This window comes from Schistocerca cancellata, chromosome 5 (assembly GCF_023864275.1).
Source record: "Schistocerca cancellata isolate TAMUIC-IGC-003103 chromosome 5, iqSchCanc2.1, whole genome shotgun sequence".
Taxonomy (NCBI): domain Eukaryota; kingdom Metazoa; phylum Arthropoda; class Insecta; order Orthoptera; family Acrididae; genus Schistocerca; species Schistocerca cancellata.
In genome coordinates this window covers 275,103,722-275,114,405 of record NC_064630.1, presented here as the reverse complement: position 1 = coordinate 275,114,405, position 10,684 = coordinate 275,103,722, and the positions used below count along the sequence as shown (strand labels likewise).

Sequence of the window (10,684 nt, the reverse complement as noted above, 5' to 3'; positions counted from 1 at the left end):
ACAGTGTGTGAATATGCATAACACACGTTAGGAATTGGAAGACAACATGGCAGTTAATGCATATTTTTTTTTTTTAGTATCTATGGCAAAATTAATTGTATTATTTGTGATTAAATGCATGAGTTCCTACTTCATTTATGATTAACACATTTATGTAAGCACATTCCAGTATCCAAGTGTGGATAGAGTTCTCTTGAATTACTGACACGTTTAATATCATAACAATAAAATAACACGAAGACTTCCAGGTATTTATTTTGAATATGTTCCAAATAATGTATCTTGTATACATTTTATCTCATGGGATACATGAGTAGTTTTAAGTGTTACAATTAATTTAGGAAAAAGATACATGATAAGACTTTCACCATTCTGAGATAACAGAAAATATCAGATTTGCTGCTACAATAACTCTTTCAGTGTAAGTAATCATAAAGAAGCCTTTTTCTTAATGATTACTTTCCATGATACATATTTTTATGTGAATAAGTACAATGTTTAATACTGTATGTTAGCACTACGTACATTTTCTATCACAGAATGTTTTGTGACATGGTTATTTAGGCTAATGTCACCCAAAACCATGATTCACATGAAAGAAATACAAAAAATATATCCAGGATAACATCCCATGTTTAAGATGAATGTTTTAAAAATATATTACTCTTCCATATAAAATATGGCTATAAGAAAGTCATCTGCTTAAGGGCAACCACAAATCAGACATTTTGAAAGCTTGGCAGTCCACAAATCTAAAATTCATAAATTTCAGTAGACAGAAGAAAGTAGTTCTTTAATCACAGACGAGCAGCTGATTACATCTCAAGACAGGCTGGAACTACTTAATCTGCCAAAATTGCTCCACTGTATAATGGCAAATTTTCATAAAGTTCATATTCTACACATCTGCTCTTTTAAGCACAGTAACAATCTGTTAATGAAACCAGTTATTTAAATAAATTTAATGGAATAATGTAACATTACCTTAGACAAAGTCATGAAGCTCAGGTAGATTCCTAACAGTATCCCTTGAGATAGTGAGGGGAAAATTAATAGTTGCAATTATATTCTAATGTCCTACATAAAAATTTAAAATTACAGCTTGAGATAAAGCAAAAAACACTGTAGAGGAACAGTCTTTGTCAATTACTGAGTTATTTATGGAGCTAAGTATTACCACTATATCACATTCTTTGTCAGTGAGTGTACAAGTACAATAAATAGTCCTAAATTCCAGATAGACAGTGTGTTGAAGATCGATAAGAATTATACAGTTAATTATTTTGAAAGAAATTACTGTTACAGTGCAAAACATTTCAGTCTATAAGACTTTCTATTCAAATGAACTACTTAACTCAACATATATATACTTCATGTGGTCCCTACAGATATTTAGTGCTTTACAAATTCCTTCCACTTTGCTGCATGCTTTACCTATTACAGACATTTACTGTAGTGGCAGCATGATGTGAGTACTACCTACTCAAATTGATATAGTAAGTCACACATTCCATTTTTTCCAGCTGAAGTAATGGATTTCAGCAACAGCTTATGAAACATATCGTGTTATATTTTCTTCATTTTTTTATTCACTTAAGTAGCTTATATTTATCAACGTTTATTATTTTTCTCCACTCAAATTTTGTTTTGCTTCTCAGCATTTTTCTGTTCACTCGAGTTAATTACCATAAGTCCCTAGCAGAGCACCAGTTTTATATTGCAGGTACTTCACAATGATTCTTTTAACTCTCGTATAAATCTGTACATAACTGTACATTGTTTACAATGGAAGAAGGTTAACATCATAAATAAGAAATGATGGGAGATTACTTCATACACATCGCTCCTTCAGTTGTAGTGAAGTGAAATTATGGAAATCAATATCATACTGAAAATAAAAACAGATTATACAATGTTATTCACATTTGTCTGATACTGCAAATGTAGCTTACTGGTTACTTGGACTCAGAGTGCTTGTAAACAAGAGGCATGATAAGGTTTATTTGTATACAGCATGTAAAATTTCCTCAGAGATACTAATACTAAAGTGCTGGATAGTATCATATGTGAACCAGTCAATGAAACTAAACACATCATAAAAGAAATATCATCATGTTAGTGCCACAGGCCATTAAGTCAGTATCAGTAACCACAAAACTAATTAGAGGCCGGAAGAACTTGAAAGAAGTAGCACCATGTCCATTACAATTGGTGTTTAAGCAATACATCTGTGTAAATTTCTAAAAATATATTTATTATGTTATTTCATAACTTTCACACAATATCCAAGACAATAAGATAAGTTAATAATCTATATCTCTCCTCCATACCTCCTTAATTTCTCACTTTCATTTCACGTCGTTTGCATTATTGTGCGCTAACTCATGCCTCTCTGTCTCTCTCTCTCTCTCTTTCTCTCTCCACATACACACACACACACACACACATACACACAAAACACAAAAGTACATGTGATCACGTATATACATATAAGGATGCTTCACAGTGAATGACATAGTACTCATCTCCAACATTATTAACTACAATATAATAAATGTGGGAAGAGTCATTGTACCATCTTTAACACCAACTACATTGATTTCCACAAACATAAACCTTAAATACACTATCATGAAAAAGGACAGGTACTGATAGTAATGGACAGCTGATGTAAATAAAATTGTTGCCTCGTAGAGAAAACATAATTGAATCATTTTAGATGACAAAATGAAATGTTTAATTATTCCATAAATAATGTCAGACTGCTTGAAAGTCGGCAGAAAATGATTCTCAAGCAATAAAATATTTATACTATATGAAAGCCAGATAGAGGCAAACAGCTTTCTATAACACTTTTCTTGCAAAACAGCTGTATGCACATTCTCATATTGTAGACAATATATATTTATTTCCTTTTATGTCTCTTGCAGTATTCTACTGAGGACAATGAATGTACACATAAGGTAAAGTAATAATAGCTCATTTGTTTTACCAATAAGAAAGAGAGCTAGTAGATGAAAGACTCATTTTAAAGAAATTATCATAGCTGCTTAACTGTTACATTATCAATTAATTACATACATACATACAGGAAAATTTTTTTTAGAAATATTTTTTTTTACAAGGCACTTGGAAAGAGAAGATCACACACACTTTTCAAAGTTTTGGTTTTCAGAGAGCCAACTTGATGGAACTGTTTAAATGCTGTTTGTTCAGAAGAACACATCACCACTCATAAATGAGTCAAATGATTATTGCTTTTAATTTTATGTCCATCTAGATTCTGCATGACACATTACAGTGACAGATGTAGCTCTTTCCTGCAGCTACAAAATAATGGGAAATGTACATGCGGTGCAGAAGATGAGATTTTTTTTCTATCCTGGTAATGGTGCCTCAGTGTAGAAATCTAACTCATCTTCTTTGTCACCATCTGCTTCTTTACTGTCCAGCTGAAACAATAATGTGCAATGCTTTAGAAACAACATACATGTCACCAATTTTCAGATTTTTTTGTCTAGTTGAATGTTTACATTTAATATTTGTCTGTAATGTATAATATCTTTCTTCTAATAATATACACTTGTGAATTTAGTCTGTTATCTTTGTTCATAAGCAGAGCTCTCTCCTCAGAGATTCAAGACACACCCAAAACACATTTACAGGATAAGAGTCACTAATTTTTCATATTTTTCATTTTGCTATATGGACTGCAAATGTTTTGCATGAAACATCTGTGATAAGAGATTTCATCTGTTTGTGAGCAGACTGACATGTCTTTACAAAGGTTGCACAGAACTCCATGTAATTACAAGTGGAAGAGTGACTATCCATATCTCTAGAGACTACATCCTCAATGCTTATTGTGATGCAATAGATAATGATTTTCTCCCATAATATAAAAACTTCATATCACTAAAGGCCAGATTTTCAGTAGCAAACAGTTCAAAATATGAAGTCGGCTATAGCATCTTCAGGATTATTACATTTCTCTAACCAACACCTTTAATGTGCCAGGAGCAATTTTTCAACTTTATCTTTGTTTCTAGAATAATAATGAAGTGGGTCACACATTAAAAGATTTGATGTATTATTGTACACAGGTGACTATTTTAACAGTGAGAGTTTTAGATTGCTTTATTTCCTGCACATTTATTTGACATGATAAGCAATTTTCAGTTCTTTTTTATTCAAAATAGATTGTCTTGATTTCATAGGATGGAGTAATAACTGTTTACCAGATATGACTCTTATAACTCATTGTCAGAAGAACTAACAAATACAGACAAAACAAAATGCAAGGTACTACTAAATATAAAAAATTAAACACTTGCAAGATAAAGAGAAAAATAAATGTATACCCAGTATCTTGTCACAAAAGATACATGTCAAACAGTCAGCTAACACACACTTTAAGCACTTGACAACAATGCCGTGCCTGCTCACCTACCAATCTTATAAAGTGGAATGCTTATGTTTGTAAATGGTACACCAGCTTGCTTAGCTTACAAGCGCAGGAAGTACAATTATAAAAAAATACATGTTTAAGAACTATAATGTAATCATTATTTATTGCAAGAGTATGTGAGGCAGTTGATGTCAAGTGACCAAAATGGGTATTAGCTGACTGTTTGACATTTTAAACTTTTGTAACAAGATACTATGTATATTTTTAGTTTTCTCTTTATCTTTACCTTAATAATTTTTAATATTCATTAGCAGTTTTGCATTTCATCATTCCAGTATCTTTACATGTGATGGCAACTCACAAGATGCAAAGCAGGTAAACTGTTTTAAGTCTACCCAGCGCAACCAAGGCAATTGTGAATAAATACACTACTGGCCATTAAAATTGCTACACCAAGAAGAAATGCAGATGATAAACGGGTATTCATTGAACAAATATATTATACTAGAACTGACATGTGATTACATTTTCACGCAATTTGGGTGCATAGATCCCGAGAAATCAGTACCCAGAACCACCACCTCTGGCCGTCATAACGGCCTTGATACGCCTGGTCATTGAGTCAAACAGAGCTTGGATGGTGTGTACAGGTACAGCTGCCCATGCAGCTTCAACACAATACCACAGTTCATCAAGAGTAGTGACTGGCGTATCGTGATGAGCCAGTTGCTCGGCCACCATCGACCAGATATTTTCAATTGGTAAGAGATCTGGAGAATGTGCTGGCCAGGGCAGCAGTCGAATATTTTCTGTATCCAGAAAGGCCCGTACAGGACCTGCAACATGCGGTCGTGCATGATTCTGCTGAAATGTAGGGTTTCGCAAGGATCGAATGAAGGGTAGAGCCAAGGGTCGTAACACATCTGAAATGTAATGTCCACTGTTCAAAGAGGTGACCAAGATGTGTAACCAACAGCACCCCATCTATCAAGGCGGGTGATACGCCAGCATGGCGATGATGAATACACGCTTCCAATGTGCACGATGTCACCAAACACGGATGTGACCATCATGATGCTGTAAACAGAACCTGGATTCATCCGAAAAAATGACGTTTTGCCATTCGTGCACCCAGGTTTGTCATTGAGTACACCAATGCGAAGCTCCTGTCTGTGATGCAGCAGCAAGGGTAACCGCAGTCGTGGTCTCCGAGCTTATAGTGCATGTTGCTGAAAACATTGTCGAACTGTTCATGCAGATGGTTGTTGTCTTGCAAATGTCCCCATCTGTTGACTGAGGGATCAAGACGTGGCTGCACGATCCATTACAGCCATGCGGATAAGATGCCTGTCATCTCAACTACTAGTGATATGAGGCCGTTGGGATCCAGCACGGCGTTCCGTATTACCCTCCTGAACTCACCGATTCCATATCTGCTAACAGTCATTGGATCTCGACCAACACGAGCAGCAATGTCGCGATACGATAAACTGCAATCGCGATAGGCTACAATCCGACCTTTATCAAAGTCGGAAACGTGATGGTACGCATTTCTCCTCCTTACATGAGGCATCACAACAACGTTTCACCAGGCAACGCCGGCCAACTGCTGTTTGTATATGAGAAATCGGTAGGAAACTTTCCTCATGTCAGCACGTTGTAGGTGTTGCCACCGGTGCCAACCTTGTGTGAATGCTCTGAAAAGCTAATCATTTGCATATCACAGCATCTTCCTCCTGTCGGTTAAATTTCGCGTCTGTAGCATGTCATCTTTGTGTTTAGCAATTTTAATGTCCAGTAGTGTAAGTATTTTCCACAATATATTGCATGCTCCAATGCAAAATTTCCATGAATTTTCAGTTATCAGCATTAGTAAAGCTCAATTTGGAAAGAGAATGCCAATAATAATGCATGTGAAAAATGAAGAGCACGCCTGTGCATTAACGAGTCACTGTACACTTGCATTCATATGCTATGCTCTGGTGGTACATAAACTGCTGAGCAGTTGAAAAATCTTTACAACACCATCTAGAATTGTGGAACAATAAAACACACACAGTTTCAATTTATGTATGGTTTTGTCTAGTATTATTCATATAGCTGTGAACACACATGAAAGGGCTTAACAACATGCTAGTCGAAGTTTATAGATACAGATTTGAAAATAATGTTTTGCAGATTGTCTAGTTGTTGAATTTTGTGGGTGAAAATTACTTACAAGTTTGCGGCATCTCCATTAGTAATGCTGGAATTTAATACAGTGTTGGCCTACCCTTAGCCTTGATGACAGCTTGCACTCTTGCAGGCATGCATTCAATCAGGTGCTGCAAGGTTGCTTGGGGAATGGCAGTCTATTCCTCACTGAGTGCTGCATTGAGGACAGGTATCGATGTCAGTTGGTGAGGCCTGGCATGAAGTCGGCATTCCAAAACATCCCAAAGATGTTCTATAGGATTCAGGTCAGGACTCTGTGCAGGCCAGTCCATTACAGGGATGTTATTTTCGTGTAACCACTCTGCCCCAGGCCGTGCATTATGAACAGGTGCTTGATCATGTTCAAAGATGCAATTGCAATCCCAAAATTGCTTTTCAACAGTAGGAAGCACAAAGGTGCTTAAAACACAATGTAGGCCTGTGTTGTGATAGTGCCATGCAAAACAACAAGGGGTGCAAGCCCCCTCCTTGAAAAACACAACTACACCATAACACCACTGCCTCCAAATTTTACTGTTGGCACTACACACGCTTGCAAATGATGTTCACCAGGCACTCACCATACCCACACCCTGCCACTGGATTGCCACATTGTGTACTGTGATTCGTCAGTCCCACAACACTTTTCCACTGTTCGATCGTCCAATGTTTATGCTCCTTACACCAAGCAAGGTGTCATTTGGCATTTACCAGTGTGATGTGTCGCTTATGAGCAGCCGCTCGACCATGAAATCCAAGTTTTCTCACCTCCTGCCTAAGTACTTGCAGTGGATCTTGATGCAGTTTGGAATTCCTGTGTGATGGTCTGGATAGATGTTTGCTTATTACACATTACGACCCTCTTCAACTGTCGGCGGTCTCTGTCAGTCAACAAATGAGGTCAGTCTGTACGCTTTTGTTCTGCACATGTCCCTTCACATTTACACTTCACTATCACATCAGAAACAGTGGACCTAGGGATGTTTAGGAGTGTGGAAATCTCGCGTACAGACGTGTGACACAAGTGACACCCAATCACCTGACCATGTTCGAAGTCCATGAGTTCCACGGAGCACCCCATTCTGCTCTCTCATGATGTCTAATGACTACTAAGGTCACTGATATGGAGTAGGTGGCAATACAATGCACCTAATATGAAAAACGTATGTTTTTGGGTGTGTGTGGATACTTTTGATCACGTAGTGTATTAAGAAACACCTTAAATTAGAAAATCACTCTGTTCATTGGCAGAAAAAAATTCTGCTGGTTCTCAACAGAAACATTTATCAGTGGCAGAAAGACACAAGAATGCTAAAACAAGAAATCATCTCAGAAAAAGAACTGTTGAAAGTTTTGCTAAGACAAAAATTCCACTTCGAAAGCTGCAAAATTGTGCTGAGGGTGTGGACTGATGAAATCCTGAATAAAGGTCAATCTTACATTTGGACTCTGGGTAAGATATATTCAACAGGTTAGTAATATGTTTTTGAGACTGATGATTAAGACATGTGTTAGAAATGACAGGGAGAACAGCCTTCAGGTCTTGTGTATACACTATATCTTACGTATAGAGTTAGTTTTTCTTCCACACTATAACAACATCACAGAGGGCTCATCAAACTTCCTTCAGACTATTTCTCTGCCATTCCCCTCTCAAAGAGTGTGTGGGAAAAATGACCACTTAACTCTATCAGTGTGAGCTCTGATTTCACTCATTTTACTTTGATGACCATTTCTCCCCCATGTAGATGGGTGTCAAAAAAACATTTTCAAATTTGGAAGAGAAAATTCATGATTGAAATTTTGTGAAAAGGTCTCACCTCAAGAAAAATCACCTTTGTTTAAATAATTGCCACCCCAACTCACAAATCATATCCATGACACTCTCTCCCCTACTTCATGATGATAAAAAAATGGACTGATCTTCTTTGAACCTTTTTGATGTCTTCTGTCAATACTATCTGGTAAGGAACAGACCTCATGGAGTATTACTCCAGAAGAGAATGGACAAGTGTTGTGCAGGTAGTCCCTTTGGTAGACCTGCTGCATGTTCTAAGTATCCCACCATTAAACTACAGTCTTTGGTTAGCTTTCCCAATAACATTACCTATGTGATCATTACAATTTAAGTTATTCATAACCATAATCCCTAAGTATTTTGAATTGGCAGCCTTCAGATTTGTCTGACTTATAGTGTAACTAGCATTTATTAGATTCCTTTTACTACTCATGTGGCTGACTTCAAACTTTTTATTATTTAGAGCCAATTACTACTTTTTACACCATACGTGTATCTTGTCTAAATCATTTTGTAAATGGTTTATTTTTATGATGACTTTACGAGATGGTAAATGACATCATCTTCTGCACGGGATCTAAGAGAGCTGCTCAGATTGTTTTATAAATCATCTATATAGGTTAGGAACACCAGCTGACCTATGAAATTTCCTTGGGGAACACTAAGTATCACTTCTGGTTTACTTGATGACTTTCCATCAATTACTATGAACTGTGAGCTTTCTGACAGAAAAGCACGAAATCTAGTCATGCAATCTGATTAGAAGTTGCTGTCACGAGCTGTGTCAAAAGCCTTCTGGAAACATAGAAATATGGAATCAATTTGAGATCCCCTGTGAATAGCACTCATTATTTAGTGTGAATAAAGAGCTGGTTGTATTTCACAATAATGCTGTTTTCGGAATCCATGCTGACTGTGTGTTAATAGATGGGTTTCTTTAGAATAATTCATTATGTTTTAACACAGCAAAAGCTCCAAAATTTTACTGCAAATCGATGTCAGAGATATGGGTCTGTAATTCAGTGGATTATTCTCATTTCATTTCTAAAGTAGTGAAGTGACCCATGCAGCTTTTCAGTCTTTAACGACAGACCTTTGTTGAACAAGCAGCTGTATATGATTGCTAAGTATGGAACTAGTATACTCTAAAAGGAACCTAATTGGTATACAATATGGACCAAAAGAGTTGTGTTTCCAATTCTTGCAATACAGTGCATTACCTATCAGGTCACATCCACCCTTGTGGTATAGGAAGAACTGACTTGATCAAACAACTGATTGTTACACACTAGCTTGAGTCATCTGAATTTTCACTGTTCAGTCCATCCAAACAACCTCATAGCATAGATTTAGCTGGATTAAGGACTGGATTAATTTTCATTTTACTTTAGGTGGAAACACTTTTCTGAGCTTTTGGATCACATTTACGTAAGAGAGAGATTTCCTGTGTGCTATAATAGTTTGTTCTGCCCCATATAATTCCTCTTCCCAGATTATGCCAAGGTTTTCCACTGTTCTTGACAGGGTAGTTGGATACCATCATGGAATATATGAAAAAAATTTCATGAAAATATTTGGCAATCAACTTGTGATATATGAGGGTGAACTGCATCTTCTTAGGGTTTAGTTTAAAAAAACATGTTTTGTGCCCACTATGGTGCTGAGCTGCATCAAACTAGTCTCTAGACTGAAGACCACAACAACAACAACAACATGATGCTGAGCAAAGATCATCATTCACACCTAGTATGACAGTGGAAATATTCTCAGGGCCCATGCTTTGATACAACAGGCTGTTGTCAGCATGTAAGCAGTAGTTACAAGTATTTAGAACTCATGAATATTATAAACGCAGAATGAAAAAAGCAACAAACTTAAGAACTGGACATTCAGGACTCTTTGAGAGGACATGTCTCTATGATGACTTCTCTGAACCACGGACCACCTGTCAATATCTATTTTTGAGGTAGCTGTCAAACCACAATGTCATTCTGTCTGAGAAAGCCAGTTTTTCATTTTCATAAATAATAGAGCTAAATTAACACTATCAAAAACTTTGCTGAATTAAAGTGCTGTTAAAATGGTTCCCTTAGTCCTGTCTATAGTATGTTTGGTGCCATCAGTCATTTGATTAATGCAGCGGCTGGGCTATGATGTTTTCAAAGCCTGATTGATATCTATTGTAAGTTTTAAAGCAGCCTATCAGTTGTTTATGAACAATATACTCTAAAGCTTTCAATGCTGCACATAATATTCTGAGCAGCCTGTAGTTGCCTGATGGCAAA

At 36.5% G+C, this 10,684-nt stretch overlaps 1 protein-coding gene across 2 annotated transcripts in view; it reads right to left on the bottom strand.

The window, feature by feature from the left end:
- Positions 1–237: 237 nt before the first annotated feature.
- Positions 238–10,684, bottom strand: part of LOC126187587 (band 3 anion transport protein) — a 588,329-nt gene continuing 577,882 nt past the window's right edge. For both annotated transcript variants that reach the window (XM_049928766.1, XM_049928767.1), the window contains one exon: positions 238–3,452. In XM_049928766.1, the coding sequence (XP_049784723.1) occupies positions 3,378–3,452 (75 nt within the window). In that variant the 3' untranslated portion in view covers positions 238–3,377. The remainder of the gene's footprint in view (positions 3,453–10,684) is intronic.